Below are 25,494 nucleotides of genomic sequence, written 5' to 3' on the forward strand. Positions count from 1 at the left end.
AGCTCTAGGGGAAAATGTCAACTCCAAGCCCATGCTTCTGGGAGAGACTGGGGCTTTCAAAAAACCTTAATTCAGGCAATGAACAAATGTAATTGCTGTAAAATGGGTTTTTTTCTGAAATGTTAGTCAGTTTAAGCCTTATGAAAATGAGTTGGATGGAAAAGTTCGTGAAGTATTTTTAACAATCTACAGGAAGCCAGTGGTCATGTTGTAAAATCAATAAAATACCAACTATTGTCTGAGACCTTTAACATTGAGATGATCTTTTCACTGCACCACCTGCTGGATGTTTTAATGAAGGATGCTATATAAATGCAAGCGTTTTACTCCTGTCTACCAAATTTAAGATGAATAGATTGTATGGGGTGACCACTTTTTTAAAAAAAAAAGGAAATTGACATAGTCCTGAGTGGCCAAATTTGGTCTTGTATATGTTGTATTGATGCTCTGACGAGTGAGTACAAGACGAATAGAAATGCTGCTGCTCATTCTGGCTTGTCCTGCAAAAGTTATAGGTGGACAGTAGAGGTTTTAACTGTCTCCTAACTTTTAACATGGAGGTTTGGTCTTCGAAGGGTTATTCCAACATGCAGGGGTGGGTGCGGAGCAAGAGTTGAGTTTGCATAGTCACTGCTCACTTATTCCTTTCTGATTCGCTCTTAGTTGGCCTCATGAATCTTATTCAGAAAAGCTGATGTCTGCTTGGTCAGACTGATGATAAAACAATGGCTGTTAGATTTTACTTAATGTTTTTCTCTGCTCTGTTGCCTCTCTTGCCTTCCCAAGTAGCTATTGCTCACATGTGAACTGAATGTATGTTAATGGGCTATTTGACCATGGGAGGTGCGCACCATCCTGTCCACACATACACTTTCCAGTACAGATAGTTGGCTAATAATTGGGTTGAAGAATGGCCAGGTTTTTCTCCTCTTCCCTAACTTGTTGCTCAAGTCAACCATCTGAGTACCAAGTGGCATTTGAACCTGGGACCTTTGAGGTCTCTCTGCTTTTCCTAAATTGGATAAATTTGATGAGCTATTTGGGCAACCTAGTAAGATGTTGGCTTCAATGACAAGTTAATTGTTAATAATTGAAGAATTGTTCATGGGGAAAGCAGCATTACCTTGCCTTAAACTTCAATTTAACCAGCAAGAGATCATTTACTTTGAGCAACCTGATTAAATATTCACTGCATGTGATTGTGCAGGCTGTTGATAAACAAGCAGCAGATGAAATTTAATACTGTTGTAAGCACAGTGTGTTAAACATTGGCTGGAGTAATATGACACAGTTCTGTAATTAATGCAGCAGAATTAGTACAAACTCACTGTTACCTGGGACTAAAGCTGTATTTATAGCATTTTTCAAGCACTTCACAGCCAATGAATTGCTTTCTGTGGGCAAACGTGGAAGCCAATTTGAGCACCAAGTCCCAGTAACGGGTGGTTTATGATCATCTGGGAAAGGTTGAAGCTTACTCTACAGCCCAAAGAGGAGGCAAAAATTTAATGGTGTAGATTAGTAAATCCTAAAATTATTTTGCCTAATTACCACATGTGGACATAGACTGCCTGGTTGTGTAATGAAGATGCATGCTGGCCATTCAAACGGTTGGGGCTAGACTGTTGAGCTTAAATGCTAGAGGGATGAGCGTTGGTGACATAATTGGCCTTTTGTCATTTTCTAAACCGGTCCCAGTAAATTTTTTTGCTTTTATTGTAAGATTAAAAAAAAAATCTAATCACTGACCAAGGGTGTTCAATTTCTCCAGCTGTAGGCTTGTGTCTGATTTCCGTTAATCCTGAACATTCAAAAGATGTGTTTTTTAAGTTTCCAAGCCATTTGTGCAGTGCAGCCCAAGAATAATAATTGGTTGTCTTCTCCTTCTCCTCCTGCTGCCCCCTGCCACCCCCCCCCCCCCCCCCCCCCCCCACAAAGGATTTGTGTGTATTCGCTCAGTTCTATGGAGTACTGGCTTGCCTAATACACTTGAAGGTTCATGTTAATTGTGCTCAAATATAAATTGACTTTAAAATTTTAAGTGAAGTTGATGGTTTTTCCAGGTGTAGCATGCAATGGTGGTGTTCAAGAGGCAGATATCTCCACAGTTCCTGCAACAGAAGCTGACCAAGAAGTTTCTCGGGAAGCAGTTCTGCCTGAATCAACACATGGGGATTTTGACTTCAATGAGTTCTTCAACATGGAGAAGAGCGTACCTGGACTGGCATCGGTAAGAGGACACTTCTGGTGTTGGGGAGGAAAACTGCAATGATATTTCAATCCACCAGTCGCTAACCACTAGTTGAAGAATTATGGATTCCAGGGAAAGATCATGACCCACATTTGGGTTTTGCTGGTGGTGCTCTTCATACCACCTTTTACATTGCCATCTCCAAATTTTGCAGGCAATCACAGCAAATTGTTGGCCATTGGCATTTGAGAACTTTGACTTTCCCCTCCACTTCACACCCTGGTTGAGTATTGACTTCCCTGCACTGCTCAAGCTAGTGCAAAGTCCATGTATAGCACAGAGTAAGAATTGGAATTTGTTGCTGTAAGTGATGTGGAGTTTACTTTGAGGACATGGAAGGTCCTCTGACTGCAGAAGCTACACGAAGGACTTGTTTATATAAAGTCTTCAAAACCTTGTTTAAATGATTGTGGGGGTGGGGGGTGTTGATACTGGCTTGCAAAATTTACTAACGGTGATGTGCTGTTATACTGGCAGCGATCGCACCAACTGCATTCAGATTACTTCCCAAATGGCTAATTGCTCCGAACCACGCTTGACTTCAACCCTGCACCCCCCCCCCCCCCCCCCCTTACCAGTAATGTCGACATTTATTAATTCTGTTCTTCTGCTTATCTCCTTTCTTCCCCCCACCCCCAAAACATATGAAAGTTCCAGCCTTGACTTGGTGGCTTTATTTATCATTGCAATGATATTTGATTATTTGTGGTATTGTGGATGGTCACGTATCCACTGAAGAGCACCCATCCATGTCTAGCTTGGTGTGATAACTTAATGTGCAGTGTCTCTTTTTAAATGTCAATTGGCCTTGTCAAAAAGGGTCTACAGGCTTGTAAAATGCCCAGAAGACCCTACTCCAAAGATGTTGGATGTAGGTATTGGTGAGGATGTTGCACAGTAAATAGAGTGTACACTGGTGCATTTAAGGTGGCGGGTATTGACAGCATGCAAAGTTTTAAACAATGCTGCAACTTGTAACGAGAATTGGAGCTGTATTATGAAGTGAGAAGGACGATCCATGTTATTGAGTGCCTCAATTTTTTTAATACCAAATTCTAGCTGGGTTGATAATTGGTACTCTAGTTCTTCTGTGAACAGGCTGGTATTATTTGGCATCTGAGTTTTAAAACAGCTCCAACTTAAATGAGGATCCTGTACTTGACTTAAAACTACATAAACATGAATGGTAATTTGCCATAAATAGATGCCAGTTCAGTAGCTGCATGTAAGGCACTATAAAGTACATGGTCTTTGTTACAAGTAGTAGGCTTGATTAAACACTTCCTAATGCATCTATATAATTTAACAGTAAACTTAATGAAACCAAATGTACTTTTTGCTTGTCCTGTGATGGGTAATGGGTGACTTGTTCTGACTCATTGGGTGTGGGGGGGTTTGGGAGGAAGGTTGGCTGTTGTTAACTCTAGCTGAAGAGGGGTATTTTTGGGGGTGCTGGGGAGATGGAGGGGGGGAATGGGGCTGGTTCTGTCCATGTGCCCTATTCCAGAAGATTAATACCTCTAGTTACCTTGAGAAATAGCTGGAAGGTGGGGGGGCGGAGTGAGTTTTGGCTTTCATTATCAAATGCTCTGGATTTAAATCCAGCACTACACGATTGATTGGGCTTCCTTCTCCCTCAGTCGCTCATAAGCACTTTTTATTACACTGACTTAACTATTCTGGTTTCTCCTTTCTTGCCCCATTGCTCAAACTGATTACAGTACACAGCATTTGCCATATCTGCACAATTTTTACCATTCATGCAATGTGTTTGTATAGTGCTCCTTGCATGTCCTGCAAACATGTCCTCCCAAGATCTCGAGCTGAGCATGGGAAAGTTTTTTTTTTGAGGGTGAAAACCTGTCCAGAATTTGTTGAAGGCAGGTAATGGGGAATTGGGGAGCTGATTTCAGAGGGCAGGGGTGTCTCCAATGGTGGGGTGAAAGTGGGCAAAGATATGTGGGAGGGGAAATGGACTGAGCCCACGACGGGAAGAATGAGGATCGTGAAGTTTGGTTTGCTGGGGTTGCAGAGGTTCACTGAAGCTGTGCAAGGGGCCAAATTTGCTCTTTGGTGGAAGGGACTCTGCAGAGTTTGGATGAGCTGGTGTGTGAAGGGGGAAATGAGCAAGCCTATAAGAAGCCAGTTTTCTAATGTCATTGTGGTTTAGGACTTATTTGAGGCATCCGTGAGCAATGTGCTGGTATCGGTCCCAGAAACAGACTGAATTTGGGCTTTAGAAAGCTCAGCTGGAGTACTGTGGTTGCACAGCACTGGATTTTGTGAGGGCAGCTGAGAAGGTTGAGTCTGGCCAGTTGCTGGTGACTGGGGTAGCTAAAGTTTTCTCCCGTTTGTCAGAAGCAATGGTCAGCCAAGATGTTGGTTCGGTAGTGAAAAGAGCAATCTGAACAAAGGATGAAGCACAGGGCACAAAAAGAACATTTGCTGAGATGTTGGGGACAAGTAGGAGTGGAACTGTAAGAACAGAGTTGGTGGAGAATGGAGTGGTCAGTTGCTGTCAAAAGATGCTGAGGACTTGGAGGAACAGCAAGCCAGTGACTGATTTTGATCAGGATAGTTTTTATGCTTTCAGGCGCATAGTGTTAAGGACCCTTTTTGAAGGGAACGCAAGCGATAGGGTGATGGTTGGAGAAAATGGAGCACTTGTGGATCAAGGGGTGGGAATAATGCCAGAGGATGGAAAGTGGATGACGGAGCATGGGATCTAGAAGTGTAACTTGGGTAGTCAAGAATTCTTGCGGTTGTGTGAGCAGCTGGTGGGATTTGTGGAGGGGATCAGTTTATGATAGGTAAAGTTGTCAAGTCCAGGGTGCTGAGTAGAGTCCTGTTGAATAGAAGCACTGTGGATGTTTTATGTTAAAGATGCTATATAAATGCAAGTTGTGGAGGCACCCAAGCCGTTTTGGGGGAAAAATGCGTTAACTTCATTGCATTTGCTGTGGATTGGCATGCTGGCAATGGAGAAGAGGGTTTGCATTGCTTTAAAGATGATGCACTGAATTCAGTGTATCTATAATTTATCTTGGTGTTAAGCAAGCTTAGTTGGTGTGGGGCCTGTATAAACACTCCTTCCCTCCCTGGAAAGTCTCACGATTGTTTATGAACAGAATCTGTAACCAGAATAAAGGATTTTTTAAGTAACTTTGTATTTCTGCAATGGCAACATTTATTGCCTGTCCTTGGTTACCTTTTGAAGGGCTTTCAATCAGCCACATCGTGTGGGATTGGAGTTGTATTGGCCAGAATAGGTAGGGACTGTGTTCCTTCCCTGAACAACATCACTAAACCTGTTGGATTTGTACAAGAATCTGGCAGCTTTCAAGGTCTTTCTGGTACCAGCCCATAAATTGGGAGTTTTTTTTTTAAATTCAGTTTACCATGGTGGGCTTTGACCACTACACTGCTGTGCACTGCACCTAATGTATGATGTGCTTTGTGTTGAGAAGCTACACTCTGCTGACTTTCATTTGAACTTTTGTATGTACCTAATGCAATTAAACTATGCTACAAATGTTGCATGTGTAAGTTTGGGGAAGAAAATTTCTCAAACTAAGTAGCCTTCAATAGAAACTTCCTGTGAAGTCATTAAAATGTTGACACTTCAAAGGTGTGCTCGGTAGTATAGATTATAGAAAGGAACCTAGCATCTTGGTTTAATGGCTTTATTGCCGCATAAAACACAAACCGGAAGAGATACTTGAGAGACTGTACATCTTCAAACTGGTTTGGCCAAACAACAAACCTTGATGACTTAGAATTGCACCTTTTTTTAAAGGGTATGTGACTCTTAATTTGTACGTTTCCAATATGCATTTCTGAAACTATCCAACTTATTTCTCTGGGACATTTGAACCTGAATAAGTTTTCAACTCTTGAACTAGTGCTGCTGGTGGCACTACATCCAGTACCATTGATACAGGGCTGTCATGACCACTCCAACTCGGACCTTGCAATATTATTAACTCTGAATATTTAGAGGCTCTCGCCTGTGATTTGTTGGTGTAATAATGCCCTTTAATACCAAATTAGTCAAGTAAGGATGCCAATAAAAGCTCAATTGAATGCCTACTTGTTATGCCCATCACTAATTATGAATAGATGTGTAATTAAACTTCAATGGTGTTATGGTTTTTTTGGGAGGGGGTGATGTCTGTTGCACTAATACTGAAAAACAGCCAACCAGCGATGTGGAGATGCGGTCAGCAGCCCCATCTGTCGTATTGGAAAATGGAGTTCAAACGCATCTTCCAAAATTTAGCACCAAGGGGCTGTGTGATGACGTAAGTGCAAAACTCTTCTATGTAGCTTTCTTACTGCATTTGGCTTGATTGTGGCATTAATGTTTCATTCTTTTTTGGTTTTTAACTAGATGATTGAAGAGGTGCTGGGTGAAGGATCAGTGTCATCCAGCAGGTTCAGCCAGTGGTTCTCGAGTAACTTGAGTAGACCAGGTAGTCGATCCAGTAGCTTGCGATCTACCCCACATGAAGAACTTGAAAGGCTTGCCGGTAAGAGACTTGTGAATACAAAGATTTCTTTGTCCGGGCCATGGCAAAAATGCATGTTTTAATTCTGCTGGATATCTTGATCAAATGCAAACTGGGATGTGCTCCTGGGTTTTGGTGAGTAACAAGCTGTCATGATGGGAATCTGACTTGGGCCAAATCAAATTGGGAAGATTTTGAAGAAAACTGAGCATTTTCTAAAATCTCAACCCCCCAAGAGAAAGCTGTAAACAACATAAATAAGGCAATTAAATGGGGATAAGCAAAACCATTTGCAGCATGGATCCTAGGGAAGGAACTTGGGACGATCTGGTATTGCTAAGGATTGGAAGTGATCAGTATGTGTATGTTAAAAGGAGATACATCTAATCTAGACTAAAAAATAACTGATAAAACCAGGGAAACCAGTGTCTAGTAAAATAATGAAAACCCTAACTGTACTGGGGAGTACTTGTATTGCAGTAGGGTAAAAGGCAAGCATGTATTGAAATTGCTGCCTGATGGTATAAAAATAGGAGTAGGGGGTGTTTGGATTCTTCTTGATATATAATCCACAGACACCACTAGTAACCATCAAATTTTCAACCAAAAAAGTGGAGAGCAGCAAGAAGTTTGCAGAAGCATTGATAAAGTATGTAACTGGGTAGACAAATGTTAACTTTATACCGCACAACTGCATTTTTTGATATGCCCAATATATTGTGGGATATAATGAGCAGTGACTTGGGACTAATAGACTTGTCACTTGGAATTTAGTGAAATAATTTGAGAATGTTTGTTTGAATAATGTTGCCAGCGGAGTGCTTGCTTCCAGGCTTTTGCCAAGGCTTTATAATATGATAGTCCGACCACACTTGAAGTGCTATGCTCATTTATGATATTGCAAAACTGTTCATATGGCGAGGCTGCAAGGAAAACAAAGTCTATTGGGGATGTGCTAAGATTGAAATGTACATTATGAAAAGGTAGATTAAGGAGAGTGAAAACACACCTATTGACTATAAACCAGGAATATTTGAGTCCAGCTAGTAGAAGCAGACAACAAATTTAGATTTGTTTTAAGCAAAGAGGTAATGACTGCATTTTATGGTGGATTATTCCAACAATATGGTGTTCGAAGTGCAGTTGATGGATAGACAAGTTGTGCACAGTGACCTCTTGTCTTTTGACATGTATATTATACAACCCCAGATCGAATGAGATCTCATTGTACAACCTTAATGTGGAACTGCTCTTGGTAATAGGTTGGTGGTTGTATTTAATTGAGACTTGGGTTTGTTTCTGTTCCCTTCAATCTCAATGCCATATGGTTTACCTTTAGAATGTTTCATTGCCACTGCGGTGCTCGTTCATCTTGTAGGTCAGACAGGTGCCTTAACTACATCAATTTTTTTTTGCAGGATTTATGCAAAATTTATCCCAATTCCTCATTTATCTCTTGCACTGGTGTCCTGCACTATAGATCTGCCTTGGTTTCTCAATTTAAAAAAGGATGATCTGGACAGAAATGTGGAGGATTGATTTTGCTTTCCAGAAGTATCCCCTAGTTTAGTACAGATCAATTAAAACTGATTGTTCTGCAGTTCATTTTGCTAGTCCTTGCCAAATCCAAATTTCAGTCAATTTCTCAATAGTGAACTACAAAACATTAAATAGATCTTTAACTTAAAGACTTTGCATGGATGTTTTCCAAGCTTTTGAGGGTTCTGCATAATCCCTTGAACAACCCCTTTTTTGTGAAAACTGTTTCAAAGGAAAAGATTGTTATAAGTGAGGCAGTTAGCCAGAGTGAGTCACTTGAATTACTGTGGAGAAAGTTACCCTTGAGTCACCTCTGCCGCCTTTATATAAAAAAAAACCCCACACATTTAACCTGTCGCATTTATTTCAGTACACCCGTCTGACAGTTCATGGAATTTGTGCTGAAATGGGCATTTTTTGTCTCTCCTCTCCCGCCCATTTAAAATGCTCACTCAATGCTCATGGCATATGTTACCACTTACAGTGGATAGGCACATTAAGTCATCTTTTGGATTCTATTGCCCTGTTGTAGGTGGGACTTGCTCACTTCTGCTTTGAAAATTAACAGTACAGGTAGACTATCCTTTATCCGAAAACCTTGACCAGCTGTGTTTCGGTTTTCGGATTTCAGAAGGTTTTCATCTCTGTATCTGACAACCAACGCTGTTGCTTAGCAACAGCTTGTAAACACTCGGGCCCTGCCTTGGAAGCGTCTCTGAAGCTGTTGCTAAGCTACAGAGACTCTTTCCACAGCCTGACTGTTTGGGTGGGGGTGGGGGGGAAAATGCTAGGGGAATAAAAAAATCCTAACAAAATGGCTGCTGATTTCTGCTGTTAGATCGAGGTTTCCGGCTCCCCTTGCTCCGTATCTGAATTCCTTGACTTAGTGGGGGTCTGGGGCTCGACTGCTGCTGCCAATTATGGGAAAGCCGGATATCGGCTGACTCCTACACTAAGCTGGCCTGCAAATCAGGTGGTTGGGGGGGGTGGGGGAAGAAAAGACGATCGGACGGACTGCTGCAGCCATCGGATGGGCTGCTGTATTGTTGGGTTCACTCTCTTGGTACCTCCTTCACACTGCCCGGCTCGGCCTGCAATCTCCTACCCAGGAGGGAACTCTGACCCTCTGCCCTGCTCACAGGGAAAGGCAGAGCTCCCGGACCACTCCTGTCGTGTTTGGCGCCACTCGGGTCATGTCGTGCGCACAACTTATGCTCCACGAAAAAACTTTCGGTTTTGAGAGGTTTTCAGTTTTAGGCAGTGCGGATAAAGGATAGTCCACCTGTACTAGAACTGCAGCAGTTGAATCCCACTTAAACATTTGGTTTATTCACACCACGTGTTCTAGCTAGAACTTGTGATCTGTTTCAAAGGTGACCTGGAACAAAGTATCACCAAAGACTGGGCATAGATGCTGCAGGTAACCTTGGATTTGCCTACTGGAGTTTACTCACCTGTCCCTGAACTTTGTCAACATTCTGTACCTGCTTGAAGCTTGATCCTTTAACACTAACATTTTTGGTAGCTGCAGTACTAAATCCCATGTAGAGAAGATGTTTTCACTTGGGTGGGGGGGGGGGACCAAAACTAGGGGCCTTAAATATAAGATAGTCACTAAAATCAATAGGGAATTCAGGAGAAGCTTGCTACCACAGTAGTTGACAAATACCATGGATACATTTAAAAGGAAGCTAGATAAACACATGAAGGAGAAAGGAATAGGTTATGTGTGGCAGGTTAGAGGGGTGGGAGGAGGCTTGTGTGAAGCATAAATGCTGTCATAGAATCATACAAACTTGCAGCACAGAAGAACAGGACCAGTTGGGCCAAATGGCCTGTTTTTGTGCTGTACATTTTTATTGTATGCATTGGGAAAGATTGAATTTAACACTTTAATGTTTCCAATATTGAGAAGCACACATTTGTCTTTTTCACAGCCCAAGTGTAAAAGGAGTCTGTTATCTGATTAGTTCAGCAACAATAGTTCTTCTCTGGAGGAAGGGAGTTACAGGGGGTCCAACTCTCTCAAAGGACTAATGCTGCAGAATTCCTCTTGGCCTGTTACTAATCTTCCCAGTAAAACTCCGCCAAAGGAACCTGTGGAGGAAATTCGGCTCCAGTCAAACTTCTAAACGCCAGGTTTAAAGTAACTATAATGGGGTTGAAGGGTCGTGATTTTATTGTAACCTATATTGCCACCACACCTGGATGCTCCTGATCTACCACTTCACAAGAGGCAGGGTTCAATGTATTGCCAACCAAGTTTTCACCAAATATTTGGACCACCCTGTTGGTGAATGTCAATAGTTGACGCAAGTGGTGCTGACAGGTGAAAATTTAACTTGCCATGCAAACAAGTTGTTTTTCTTCAGTCTGCATGGACCTTCCTCCACCAGTAGTTAAAACAGGTTCCCATATAAGAGGCAGAAAGTTTGGGATTCAAGCTCCAATCTCTGCTGATAATTCCAGTGCGATTGTGAAGGACTGCTGCATTGACCGGTGTTTTTTTTGGATGAGATCTTTACCTGAGAACATGTACTTGTGGACATAAAAGATTCCGTGGTACTATTTGAGGAGGAGCGGGGAATCCATCCACTGTTCTGGTCAACATTCTTTCCTTGATGACCACAAACCAGTTATCTAGTCACTCTCTCTCATTCTTGAGATCTCATTCTCAAGTTGAATCCTTACTTGCCTAAATGACTCACTTAAGTATAGGCTGTGAAGTTCTTTAACATAATGAGGTAATGAAAGGCACAATGTAAACAAATGTTAAGTCAATGAGGTGAATTCCAGAAAACTGACAGGCCCAGAATATTAAGGACCTCCAATGGTGCCCCAATTGAGTCAGCAAAGACTTGATTTATATACCTCTGACATCCCAAAGCTCTTTACACTTCAAGTAGTACTTCATTGGATGTAGTCAGTATTGGCCTTTCAGCTCATTATAGCTAGGTTACCAGACTTGATATTACAGAACTTCTGATGCTGCCAAATTCAGTGGCACATTGTGGGATGTGTTTCTCAGCATGGGCACCAAATGACTGTGTGCTGTAGTTTGACAGTTGTAGTTCCTAGGGAAGAGCAGTATAGGTCAGGAATAGAAATGCTGAATTGCTTGTGTTATGCACACTTATGACTGCCTGCCTGCAGCTAGGTGAGCACTGGCATCACCGGTGTGCCTGTATAAATTACCACCCCAATGCTGCTGCCTCCTGAGGTGCTCGAAATGGCTTCTATGGGTGACTCTGCTTCCAGAGGCAAGAAGTGTGCACCCCCAACCCCCCCACATACTTTTGCCGCACTCCTGCCAAAGCTGGGACAGTGCTGATGTATAAATATCAAGAATCCTCAACTCCTGTTGATTGGATACCTGCCCAACTCCATCTGACCATGCAATACCTTGTTGTAATAGGTACACGATGTGCAATTTGTATTGTGTTGAATGTCCTGTATTTGTGTTTGAGTTCTGAATTAGTGTGTGAATAGGTAAACCTTTTTGTCCTTGGAAAGAACCCATGCATTCTTCTTGCTTTGGCCAGGTCTGGAGCAGAGGATCCCAACACCTGTTTCACAGCTCGGGAACTACTTTGCTCCCATTCAATCCAGAGAAGATAATAAGGAGGTTAATAAAAAGGTTGATATTCTAGAGATACTGCGAAAAGCAAATGTGGATGTGAAACCACTGCTGTCCAGTCTCACTGCCAACAAGGAGAAACTGAAGGAGAGTTGTACGTGTCTATTTTTGTACTTTATTCTCTTAGCTGTGACAATTTTAACAGTTGAATTTTAGTTGCATTAATGCAGTCTCTTAAACCGACCCAGTGGCTCTTCATAAACCGTTTTGAATTTGAGTTGCCAACCACAGCTTCTAAAAATGATCCCATTTTGAGCTGGTAGTTGTCAGTTGCTTTCTTAAAAGATGGTATCTGTGAAAAGATTTTTTTGGTACTCTTGCTGAGTTGTGTTGAGCTATTTTGACTCGTTTGTCAAGGCAACACATTTTCCGGGCAGTTTCAGTGATCGTGCAAAGGCACTGGGTCTGTTTGTGCAGCTAGTTATTGAAGCCCTTTATGGCAGATGTATTTGTAGCTCTGGTGTTTTCTGTAAACCGAGAAAATTCCAAGCTTCTAATAGCTATTGGGATAACCGAGAGTGGCCACCAAAGTTGGTTGTGACTCAGTCAAAAGCTCCTTGTATCCAAGGACTTCAGCATGGCCTACAGTTTGATCAACCCTTGTGATCACCTCGAGTTTGTGCTGATGTAAAATGCATAATTAACATAGATGTACATATTTTCATTAGTTTGAATGTGCTAACTGAAGGCAAAATTGCATGTTTCCATTGTAGCATGAACAGAGGTGTCCACTTTCTAACTCAAACGATCGCTTAAGTTGCTACAAATGTCAACAGGTTGTCTCTGGATGTGTCTAATTGTCTTTTTCTGCTTTACAGCACAGACAGGAGTGGTGTTGTCTGTAGAGGAGGTGGAGGCAGGGCTACAAGGCCTCAAAGTGGAACCAGAAAGGAAGCTCGCCACCCCATTCATGGTGGAACATCTGGAACAGACTTTGACCGCATCGTCTGGCCCCACACCAGTACAAAAGAGAGACACGGACATGACTGCTTTCAATAAGCTGGTTAGCAGCATGAAGGCAAGTGGGACTCTGCCTTCACAACCAAAACCTCCTGTAAGTAGAAGCTTGATTGTAGATCCAAGTCTCTGACTTGAAGATCTTTTTTTTTGTAGTGGTTTAAGTATTTCATAGTTCATATGTAGTGATGGGCATAATGAAAGGCTAACCTCGCGTTGGAAAATTGAGCAGAACCTCAGTGTTGTTGGAATGAACCCTCAACACTGGGCTGGGTTGTCTTTTTTAAACTAACTTTAGGTCTGACTCCCTAACCTGGCATCCTAACTGCACATTTGACGTTGAACTTGTTACCTGGTACCATTTTTGTTCCTTTTATATGCAATATTTGAACAGCCATAACGTCTACTGATCTTAACCAAATGTTTCCTTCAATAAATGTCCTTTTTTGCTTGAATATTGCAACAGGAAATGCAAGCTCAACTCACTGGGTGAAAAGCAAAATAATATGGAAACCATTTACTAATGGTTTCCTGGTGACTTGTGTGCATACATGGGCTTTTTAAAAGGCCCAGGTGATGTGAATTTATCTATTGAAGCTAGTTTTGATTAGATTGTGGCTCAGAAGAGAGAGTATTTGTGAAATGTCTGGATAGTCACGAGCCGGTTGCTTTGGCAATGCTGAGAGCAGCTGTGAAGCTTTTGACCTAATTCAGATAAGTGATCGTTTTGGAATTCTGTTTTGGAGACTGCAAGTTGATTTTCTAATGTTCAATTAGTTTGATGATATAGTAACTCATTTTGTTCCCTAGCTCGTCCAGGTACAGAGTTGAAGAATGTCTCTAGAGATTTGTTAAATGTTTACAAGACTTCACTACGCAACACAATTGGACAATAAATTTGTTCACACCTGTTGTATTGGATGTCAAGTTGAAACTGGCTGTAATTGGATCCAATATGTGCTCTGACATAAATTTATGGGTGCAAAAATTGGCATAAACTAGTTGCAGGCGTTAAAGGCAGGGGCTGTTTGACAATAGCTGGGACTCTCGTCATTTGAGACTTACCGAGTGTCTTGGCTTCTGTAACTCTGCTCTACACCAAGTTTAAAGTAACTTGTTCCAGCCAATAGTGACCATCCCTGCCTGTTGCATATTGGGCTTCATGACTGTAGTCCAATGTGCTCCTGGCTTTTACTCTGCTGCTTTTCTGGGTTTTGGGCCAAATCCCATTTCCCTACTGGCTCCTGGGCCTTGTTGGGACCTCAACCTTTGCTGCTTTCCATTGAGACTATATTCTCTGCTGGATTCCCCCCTCTTCCATTGCCTAGCCTGCTATTGTGCTCCTCGGCTGGGACTTTTCATCCAGCTGCTCCCATGCTGCTGTGTGATCACTGCTGTTTGCGTGCTTCTAGGGCTGCCATCTCTGCTCCACTCATCCTTCAGAACTACTCCACCAGCTCCTCTAGCTGCTGCTGCTTCCCTTTGCCCTACAGCTGTTCCTCACCAACTTCATCATCCACTGATGCTGTGAATTTTCCCTTTACCCTTCCCTGCTCTGTTTACATTCTCACTACTCTGCTGGTCTACCAGGTCTGCTGGTGTGCACAAAGATGAAGGCCCTCTTTTCACCTCTAGGACCCCAGGATCAACCTCTGCTGGTTCATGGTCATCTCCTCCCTCAGCCCTCTGCTTCCACTGTACAACCTCTGTTGTGGCCTTTCCCTTGAACTGCTCTTGGATCCATCCCTTTCTCCACAGTTGACTCTGCCTCTTGGCTTTCTCTGAAGGGCCCTTCAGGACCCCCATTACTACCTCCTTACATAGAAACATAGAAGATAGGAGTAGGCCATTCGGCCCCTCGAGCCTGCTCCGCCATTCAATGAGATCATGGCTGATCATCCAAATTCAGTACCCTGTCCCTGCCTTCTCCCCATATCCCTTGATCCCTTTAGCCTTAAGAAATATATCCAACTCTTTCTTGAATATATTTAATGAATTGGTCTCAACTGCCTTCTGTGGTAGAGAATTCCACAGGTTCATCACACTCTGGGTGAAGAAATTCTTCCTCATTTCAGTCCTAAATGGCTTACCCCTTAGACTATGACCCCTGGTTCTGGACTCCCCGGCCATCGGAAACATCCTTCCTGCATCTAGTCTGTCCAGGCCTGACAGAATTTTATAGGTTTCAATGAGATCCCCCCTCAATCTTCTAAACTCCAGTGAGTATAAGCCCAATCAAGACAATCTCTCCTCGTATGTCATTCCTGCCATCCCAGGTATCAGCCTGGTAAATCTTCGCTGCATTCCTTCCATGGCAAGAACATCCTTCCTCAGATAAGGCGACCAAAACTGCACACAATACTCAAGATGTGGTCTCACCAAGGCCCTGTACAATTGCAGCAAGACATCCTTGTTCCTGTACTCAAACCCTCTTGCTACGAAGGCCAACATACCATTTGCCGCCTTAACCGCCTGCTGCACCTGCATGCTTACTTTCAGCGACTGGTGCACAAGAACACCCAGGTCTCTCTGCACTGCCCCTTCTCCCAATTTATTGCCATTCAAATAATCTGCCTTCCTGTTTTTGCCACCAAAGTGGATAACCTCATTTATCCACATTATTGGGCAGAACCATGGCAAATGCACCATCACCCAACCTGTCCAAATCGTACTGGAGTTTCATGACATCCTCCTCACAGCATACCCTCCCACCCAGCTTTATCTGCAAATTTGGAGATATTCCCTCGTCCAGATCATTAATGTATATTGTGAACTGCGGTACCCCACTAGTCACTGCCTGCCACTCGGAAAATGACCCGTTTATTCCAACTCTCTCTGCTTTCTATCCGCCAACCAGTTCTCTATCCAAGTCAATACCTTGCCCCCAATCCCATGTGCCTTAACTTTGCACGCTAATCTCTTATGCGGGACCTTATCGAAAGCCTTCTGAAAGTCCAAATACACCACATCCACTGGTTCTCCCTTATCTATTTTACCAGTTACATCCTCAAAAAATTCCAGTAGATTAGTCGAGCACGATTTACCTTTTGTAAATCCATGTTGACTTTGTCTGATCCTGTCACTGTTTTCCAAGTGCTCTGCTATTACATCTTTTATAATGGACTCTAGCATTTTCCCCACGACCGATATCCGGCTTACCGGTCTATAATTCCCTGCTTTTTCTCTACCACCTTTTTTGAATAGTGGGGTAACATTAGCCACCCTCCAATCCATGGGTACTGTTTCAGTCTATCGAGTTCTGGAAGATGACCAGCAATGCATCTACTATTTCTAGGGCCACTTCCTTAAGTACCCTAGGATGTAGATTATTGGACCCTGGGGATTTATCGGCCTTCAGTCCCATCAATTTTCCTTACACCATTTCCCTACAAATACTGATTTCTTTCAGTTCCACCCTTTCATCAGACCCTATGTTCCCTGGCATCTCTGGGAGGTTATTTGTGTCCTCCTTTGTGAAGACAGAACCAAAATATAACCGCAACAAGCAGCAACCTACCCTTCACATTACTGTGAGCTGACTTCAACCTCCTTCCTGCCTCACCCAATAATGTCCTCTTGAGCTGTTGTTAGTGGTTCACCAATCACCATCCCCCTCCAATTCCCTCCAGAATGTCTCCTCTTCGATGGTAGAGTCCCTTGCTCTCCACAACCTTATTGTGGATGGTTGTTGACTTTGTAGCTTTGACAAACTTGACTCATTACTGAAGCCTTGTACATCCCCTCCCCTGGCTATGCTTTCCTCCCTGCCACAGTAGCATTGCCACCTTATCGCCACCTTGGCAAACTCCTGGCACCACCTCCCTTTTGAGCATGCCATCCTGTTGCACGCTCTTTGCTTTAAAATCTTCGAAGTTTTCATCAAGATTTCCTTTCTCAAACACTACACCGGAGCAGCGACTCATTCTTCTTGATGTCATGATTGCTCTTACAGAAAAAGAAAGACTTGCATTTATACAGCGCCTTTTCACGACCACCGGACATCCCAGTGCTTCACAGCGATTTGAAGTGTAGTCACTGTTGTAAGCAAGCTCTCTCAAACCGCAATGTGATAATGACCAGATAACCTGTTTCTAGTGATGTTGGTTGAGGGATAAATATTGGCCAGGAAACTGGCGATAACTCCCCTGCTCTTTATAGGTAGTGTTCTGGGATCTTTTACATGAGAGCAAACGATTTAATGCCTCATCGAAAGATGGCACCTCCAACAATGCAGCGCTCCCTCGGTATTGCACTGGAGTGTCTGCCTAGACTTTGGTGCTCAAGTCTTGAGTGGGACTTGCACTCTCAACCTTCTGACTCCAAGGCGAGAGTGCTGCTCAGAGCTGTGGCTGACACTATAAATTGCCACTCTTGCCTGGCCAACAGTAGCCAGAGCATCTTGGATCTGAGATCTCTTCCCACTGCCTTGCTGTCACATTGGGAGTCTCCTGTCCCTCTCTTCCAAGCTGACAATTGGTGACCTCTGCAGATATGGGTCAGCTCCACCTCTTGACCCTTCTGCTACCTCTGCTATCTGAATGCTTGACTGACATCCACTTTTTTTCATGAGCCACACTTTCTTCCAGCTAAGCACTGGGGAGACTGAAGCCATTGCTTTCACCTGTTCTATTCCCCCTCCCTGGTAACTTAGTCTGTCTGCTTGCAGTTTTGAAATCTTGTCTGACCCTGAGCTTCTGACCACCTTGCCTCAATCACAAAGCCTGCCTACTTCAACCTCCATATCATCCCCTGCCTCCACTGCTCTCGGCTCATTTCAGTTATCCATGCTTTTTGTCACCCCCAGACACACTGTTGTTCCAATGCTCTACTGACCAGCCTCCATAAATTTCTGCTCAGCTATCACTCTCCCCTTGCTGATCTGAACTTGGCTGCTGGCTCCCCTGGTGTTAGATTTTAAATTATCATTTTTTCCCCCTTGCTGTCATCTTCTGGATCTCTTATTTTCCCCCTCCCCATTGGCAGCAGTTCCTTCAGCCACCTCGGCCCACATTCTAGAATTCCCTCCCTCAACACCCCCCCCAAAACTTCCTCTTTCTCTAACTTTCTCAAACCCACTTTTTGACCAAGCCTTTAGTCACCCCTCCTAGTATCTTATTCTGTGGCGCTTTCACAAGTGCATTGGGGCATCTCTACATTTAAAGGTACTGTATAAACCCAGGTAGTGCGATGCATGTGGAATAATCTTGCAGCTTCATGGAAGAATTTCCTACCCTGGTGAAGTAGCTTTTATGATAGCAAAATACTGCAGATGCTGGAAATCCAAAATAACATTAGCATTGCAAACAGTGGATTCATGAGTGAAATTAAAAAGATCACGTTTCTCTCATGCAGTTATGACTTATTGCTACTTTGTAACTAATCTATCAGCGGAAGAACTGAACATAAAAGCTACTTCAGAAAATGCTGGTAAAACTCCGCAGGCCAGGCAACATCTGTGGAGAAAGTCAACGTTTCAGGTTGAAACCCTTCATCAAGACAAAGGGTTTCGACCTGAAACGTTGACTATTTCTCTCGCCACGGATGTTGCCTGGCTTGAGTTTTTCCAGCATTTTCTGAAGTAGCTTTTATGTTCAGTTCTTCCTCTGATAGATTAGTTACAAAGTAGCAATAAGTCATAACTGCATGGGAGAAACGTGATCTTTTTAATTTCACTTATGAATCCACTGTTTGCAACGCCATCTGTTGTATCCTATACAGGAAACTTTGTTATATACGGGACCGAGCTGTTGCCGATCTATCAAAACTGCCAGACATACAAAGTTAATGTTGAAGCATACGGAGATCTTCATCTCCGTATCTGACAACAAACACTGTTGCTTAGCAACAGCTTCAAACAGTCGGCCCGTACCTTGGAAGCATCTCTGTAGCTTAGCAACAGCTTCAGAGAGACTTTCCAGAGCCGGAATGTTGTGGGGGGGGGAAAAAAGCCACGAGAAGAAAAACAACCTAACAGAACGGCTCCTGATTTCTGCCGGTAGATCGAGGTTTCCGGACATACAACCTCCTGGATAAACCAAAGTCTCCTCTATTTGGTGTGAGCACATTTAATGCTCAAATTGAAGATTCAGGATTTGAATTGACTGAATTTTTGATGTCTAGCATCATGGTTGAGCATTCCTTTGTTCTACAGACTGATCATGTAGGTTTTTTTATTCTACCTATTGTTGCTCCGTGCATACCCACAGTGCCTCTGTTCCACTCCCCGTTACCTTGTGGCCTTTGGTTGTCATGCATTATGGTACGTGAATCTATGCTGTGGATCTTTGTGCACCAGGCGCTGGGTTCAGGCTGTCTGGGTTGTAGCATGTGACCCTTGCAGCTGTTTGACTTTCATCCCAACTTTCTAGGCATTACTGAAACCAGGGTTGCAGGGGTGGAAGGACAGAGTGCCAAGGGTCCAGTTTCCAACTGAATATGTCTGCATGTTCCACCTAGCTTGCTGTGTGAGCAAAATTGCAATCTGGCCAGAAATTGGTTGCACTGTGTTCATCTAGGTCTTCAGTGTTTTCAAACACATGTAAAAGCTATGGGGCAACGGATCCTTTGTGTAGTATTAAAACTCAGCCCAATAGCATGACTTATTGCTGTAGCTTTGGCTCATAAATGCTTTTGGTTTTCCTTGTTGAAATGTCTGACCAATAATGGTGGGTGAAATCATTCAAAATGGAGCTTGTTTTTCTGCAGACTTGGTTTTGGAAATTGCTGGCTATTGTCTTGTACAGAATGCCAAATATAAATGAGTGGCACCACTGAAATAGATGCTGTTGCTCGATTTGCCATTTTTTTTGAGGTAGCAGTTGCCCTCTAATTTGGGTTATTTATTGCATCTCCATACTTTTTCACCAAGCCCTGAAGGGTTTTAACTGTAGCATTCAGAATGCTGAACTACTATACAATTTTAGAAGTAAACTCGAGCCCCATTGCCTGTGATGGTCCAGACAAGCTCTGAATATACAATTCTCAAACAACGTCGTGACTACAAGGAAGCATAATCAGCTGCTGAATTCCACTTCATGATCTGGAAGTCTCGTTACTCTTTAGTCTGTGGCCCATTCTTGGAAATGGTCTGTGGCCCATTCTTGGCCTTGTTAAAAGTTCCACGTGGTGTATCTGCTTGGATCAAACTTTGCATTTTTGTACAGGAGATTCTACCGCCCCGTGTAATGGGGCCTCCATCGCCAGATATTCTAGGTGACCTGCTTGGCAGTCAGAATCATCATGCATCAGCTTTACTAAATCGGCGAGGCCATTCCTCCCCAATACCTACGTTCCGACAGCCGTCCCCATCTGAGTTCTTCAGAGTCAAGTCGCCAATTGGTGAGTGTAAAATCCCCAACATAGGATTAAAATAGTAGTGTCAATATTTGAATGTGTGCCTTTTAACTGATGACTCAGGTTCTGAAGTACCTACTAATCAGCTGAGGTATTAAAGTAGCATATTTGTTGCACGATACTTGACTTGAACATAACTAAGTCACATGAATTTATAGCTTGTAGGGCCAGCATTGAAGGTGACAGTGCTATTTGACTCAATCATGGGAGAATGTTTCATTTTGAACTCCAGTACCTACTTGATCTCAGCAAATAAATAGTAACTCTCATTTTGCCTGTAATCCCTTGCTAGAGTTCCTGTTTACTGTTGAGTAAAACCACTGATCAATTTAAAAGGGACTCCCACTTCTTGAATTGCTTTGTGCTCACTCAGTTCTAGTGCGCACAATTGCCATTATATTAGCTGGGTAACTAGATGCAAGTACAAACTGAGATGAAATAGAAGTGGAAATTCCCACAGAAGTGGTTACGTAGAATGTACTTCAAAAGGAGAGTTTTTTTGTGGTTGCAGAGGCAGACCAAATATTCATGGAACAAGCTAGTGAAGAGGTTTGAGAACAGATGTTTTGCAGTTTAGAAGTTTAACTAATTGAAGTAGAGGTTGTCCAAAATACGTGATCTGAAAGGAGTGAGCTAGAAGGGCTGAATGGTCTTTTCATTTCCTCTAAGGAAATTTGCTATCCTGAAGGCAATTTTGTTTTCAGTTCATGCATTTGAGCTCTTGATGTACCGAAGCACCAGATAAATGTCTTGTGAATACGTGTGTGAACCTATTGGACAGGGATTTGTTTCAAATTGCAGCTGCCGTCAACACTACATGAACTAGGTATACTGTCCTTCCAATTTTACTCCATTCTGTTTTGTAGGTTATGCTCAAAATGCTCGACCTATTCGAGATCACTTTCAAGGATTGCCATTACCCAAAAATCTCTCTCCTATTCCAGCTCCACAGGTATGAGGAATCTCACTTCAAACTATGGTTTTTGACTTTTTCCCCCCTTGGGGAGATGACTAATGTTCAGGTGTGTGCAGTCAAAATGTTACTGGAACACAAGTTTCCAAACTTGCAACTTATTTTATTGGTGCCTTTACCCTGATGTCCAGGTGTTGGTTTGACTTGGTCTGTAAGATTTTTTTTTTTTTTTTGAGGCTTACCAGCCAACTAACTGATCCTGGTGTGTGATTGCTGAATTTGTAGCCTCCCTTTTTGAATTTTCCACCCTAGCAATTCCTGACCTGAGACTGAATTAAATTGCTGTGATGTACATTGACACCCAGGAGGCATCGACTCGACTGCGCGTAGGACCCATGCCAACTGTTCAGGAGATGGCTCCCATCAAATCAGTCAGGTCTATAGGCTGATTTTTTTCCCTTTTGGTGCAGCACATTCAAACTTCTTTCAAAGCCCCTGCACAATGCAAAACTGCCAATAAGGTGCTCCAAAGCAAAATATGACTTCCGATCATGTAAAAATATTGCCCTGATTAATCTTTAACTCCAATCCTGCTGTTACTTCTGTATGAATTGGAGTGATTAATTGTCCTGGCTGAGCAGTGACTCCAGTTGCCATTAATGTGAAACAGTAGGTTGATCGATGAGGCTCGTCATGAACTTTTTTGCGCACCTAACATCTGGAGACCACATCATTTTACATGAGCACAATGCAAACTAAGATTGAAGTCGAGGTAACGGTTCTGCCTACTTGCAATAATGAGTTGTCTGTAACTTGTGAATGTATATTGCATTCCAACCTATTTCTGAATCCGCTGTTGTGTGAAAGTGCTACAATATCTACCAAAGTTTTAAAGAATTGATCAATTTTGGCCTGTGCTACTAAGTGCCACAACTTTCCTTCTAGTTTGTGACCAGTATTCATTTAAATACATTTTTATTTTTTAAATTAAACTTAAATACAAGGATGTGAAGGCACTTGAGGGTGCAGAGGAGATTTACCAGAATGGTTCTGGGGAATCTTGGCTACAAGGACAGGTTGGAGAAGCTGGATTTGTTTTCATTCGAGCAAAGGAGGTTCAGGGTTGATTTGATAGGTGTACAAGATTGACTGGTTTGGATAGGCTAGACAGGGAAAAGTTGTTCCCACTAGTTGATGGTACAAGGGGACATGGATTTAAGGTTTTGGGCAAGAGATACAGGGGGGAATGTGAGGAAAAACCTTTTTACGCAGCGAGTGGTGAGGACCTGGAACTCGCTGCTGATGGAAGTGGTGGAAGCAGAGACACACCATGTTTTCAAGGGGAGACTGGATAGGCACTTGAGGGAAATAAACTTGCAGGGATAGAGCGGGGGAATGGGACTGACTGGATTGCTCTACAGAGAGCCGGCACGGACTCGATGGGCCGAATGGCCTCCTCCTGTGCCATTATGACTCTGACTTTGTATTCTCCTAGGCTGTTAGTCCATCGCAACTGGATATGCGACAGAGGGCCATGGAAGGCCTTCCCTTTGCACAGGATTTGCACATGCCAGGCGGGGATGTTTACCAACCTGGATATGGAAAAATGCACCATGACCACAGCAGGGATGGCTACAGGGTCAGGTACGGAATTCAGAATGCACAATTGCTGAATATGAAATTATTTAAGTAGAAGGTAATCTTATAAAACCTCTGGCAACACAATCCTCTTGTACTCGGGTTCTCAACCAGGGGTCTGCGGACACTAAGGTTTCTCGGGGTCCACCATAAATCTCGGATTTAAAGTCCGATTTAAAAAAAGGACACAGCACCATCACAGCGCCATCTCGTAAAGGTGGGATTGTGCTAAGCTGGTGGCTCCTGCCCCCTTTCCCACACCCCCCACCCATCAAACATCTGTGCAAGGATGGTGGTGGCTGCTGCTGAGCCCAGACCCTAGCTTGGCAAGGTGGTGGTCACAGTGCTGATTTTTACCCCAGCTCGAGCTCTCCATCCTCTGGTCTTCTCTCGCCAGGTCCTGCTGTCTCTCTTGTCTCCCTTGCCCCCCCCCCCCCCCCCCAAAAAAACACTTGTCCTAATGTAATTGCTGCGTGGGTGGGTGGTTTTTTCCTTCCCCGGGCTAATTGGGGCAGTTGCTCCCTGAATCCTCTCTCTGCCACACCAGCAGCAACTGTAACCCATTTAGTTCAAGTATCCCACGACCATTAATCAACAAATGGCAGCTCCACACACAAGCATACGTCCATTTGGTTTCAGATTAGAATATTTTTGTCCTATTTTTCATGCAGTCGCGATTGCCAATCCGATGAAGGGGCAAGAAACTTGGTGGCAGCTGAAGGAAATAGACTGCTGCTGGGTCTTGTCATAGAGTTTTACAGCACAGAAAGAGGCCCTTCGGCCCATCGTGTCTGCGCCGCCCATCCATCCCTGTCCAATCTAATCCCATTTTCCAGCATTTGGTCCATAGCCTTGTATGCATTGGCATTCCAAATGCTCATCCAAATGCTTCTTGAATGTTGAGGGTTCCTGCCTCTACCACCCTTTTTAGGCAGTGAGTTCCAGACTCCAACCACCCTCTGGGTGAAAAAGTTCCTCCTCAAATCCCCTCTAAATCTCCTGCCCCTTACCCTGAATCTATGCCCCTAGTCTTGGTGGAGGAAGAGCAGTGGAATTGTCAACATTTGGAAACTAGGATTGACAATACCAGCAAAACAAACAGTTTGCACACATTTAGATTCTGCACTATCTTTTTAAAAAAAAAAAAAAAAAACTTTTGTTTGTTATAAAAATATTGGAGATGGGGTCGTGGAGGGGTGCGAGAAAGGGGCCCATGGAATTTTTATAACTGGAGAGGGGCCTCCGAAGCAAAGGTTGAGAACCCCTGCTGTATCGAATCTGCCAAACTTGCATTGCTCAGTTAGAATTGATGCATAAATTCTGTCGAGCTGGTATGTCAATCTGTTTCATGGGCATTTAATTATGGTCCGAAGTGACCATCTTCACTTTGGCATAATTTGAAAGCTGAGGTATTTGCAGTAAATCTGCAACTTGATTAACCTGCAAGTTCCTTGGTTTGATTTAGAAGTCACCAAATGAGTTGGTGTCATTGCAATTTCTTAAATTTACTTAAAATGGTAACTCATTAATTATTTCTATGTAAGTGGTTCTGTTCCAGCAACATGAGGGGAAAATGGTTTACTCAGCGAGTTATGGTCTGGAATGCACTGCCTGAAGGGATGGTGGAAGCTGAATAATCACTTTCCGAAGGACTTGGGGGCGAAAAATTTGCAGGGCTTTGGGGAAAGTGGAGTGGAACTAATTGGAGAGCTGGCAGAGGTGTGATGGGTCGAACGGCCTCCTGAGCTGTATCATTTTCTGATTCTATAATTGAAGTGGTTCCACTTAATTCTGTACCTGAAGCATTCCTTGCTAATACGTAGTGCTTTTCCTGACCAATTGTTTCAGTTGTCTCGAGACTGCTGTACCAATTAATGCTCTACTTTCGGGCAGCAACCTGTGTTGGGTCATGTAACGCAATCTATCTTGGTTCTAGGCAGCAGCGAATTAGCCGATCACCTGGGCCAGCCAGTCAGCATAGACTAAATGCAGCATCGCCATCACAAGCCTCCTCATTTACAAACATGGTAAGAATTTACACCTGACTCTTGTTTTCATTTGGTTACACTTGATGGGATGGGGGCAATGGAACTGCTTTCAATGATCTGGAACAGGGAGCTGTAGATGCAGATTACACCAAAAATTGAGGACCAAGTGGGAGAAATTTTTATTTTATTTTTTTAAAAAGGAGGGTTGAGAGTCTCTGCTTCATTCCAGACAATGTCAACAGTTAAGAATCAGCTGGAAAAAGAATGAAGGGAAATGAGAACAGGATGGGCACATGGGAAGACGAATGCTAATAGACTGGTTGGGCTAAATGGCCTGTTTCTGTATTGTAATTCAATTCCTTGTGACTTTTTTTATTTCTGCCCGCCCTTCCCCTTAAGCTTTCTCCGTCATTCACCCCTACCTCAGTAATCCGGAAAATGTTTGAAAGCAAAGAGAAGGGCAAAGATGGGAAGGAGAACCATCCTGTAAAAGTCTCTGCAGAGGATGGACACAGCCTAATAGAAGGTATTGGATGGCAGTGAAAGCATTATATTCTATTACTGTTGCATTTTTATGTTCTGTCCTGTTTTCTCTCTTTTACCCCCCCCCCCCCCCCCCCCTTCCGGGAAGTGTGGGAGCTCCAGCTGGCCTCGTTTGCCCAATGTGCTCTAACCAGTTGCTGTGCTTTTACTGCTCGCCTGGCTCATGT

At 43.2% G+C, this 25,494-nt stretch overlaps 1 protein-coding gene across 5 annotated transcripts in view; it reads left to right on the top strand.

The window, feature by feature from the left end:
* eif4enif1 (eukaryotic translation initiation factor 4E nuclear import factor 1) overlaps positions 1–25,494 on the top strand; it is a 51,674-nt gene that overhangs the window by 18,105 nt on the left and 8,075 nt on the right. For 2 of the 5 annotated variants that reach the window (XM_085962031.1, XM_085962032.1), the window contains exons 7-15: positions 2,064–2,230; positions 6,642–6,780; positions 11,841–12,029; positions 12,754–12,989; positions 20,056–20,230; positions 21,112–21,197; positions 22,654–22,802; positions 24,733–24,823; positions 25,184–25,310. In XM_085962031.1, the coding sequence (XP_085818157.1) occupies positions 2,064–2,230; positions 6,642–6,780; positions 11,841–12,029; positions 12,754–12,989; positions 20,056–20,230; positions 21,112–21,197; positions 22,654–22,802; positions 24,733–24,823; positions 25,184–25,310 (1,359 nt within the window). The remainder of the gene's footprint in view (positions 1–2,063; positions 2,231–6,641; positions 6,781–11,840; positions 12,030–12,753; positions 12,990–20,055; positions 20,231–21,111; positions 21,198–22,653; positions 22,803–24,732; positions 24,824–25,183; positions 25,311–25,494) is intronic. The other 3 variants (XM_085962034.1, XM_085962035.1, XM_085962036.1) reach the window with 3 other exon arrangements.

Source organism: Somniosus microcephalus, chromosome 19 (assembly GCF_052327205.1).
Source record: "Somniosus microcephalus isolate GS21.2 chromosome 19, FLI_Smic_1.0, whole genome shotgun sequence".
Classification (NCBI taxonomy): domain Eukaryota; kingdom Metazoa; phylum Chordata; class Chondrichthyes; order Squaliformes; family Somniosidae; genus Somniosus; species Somniosus microcephalus.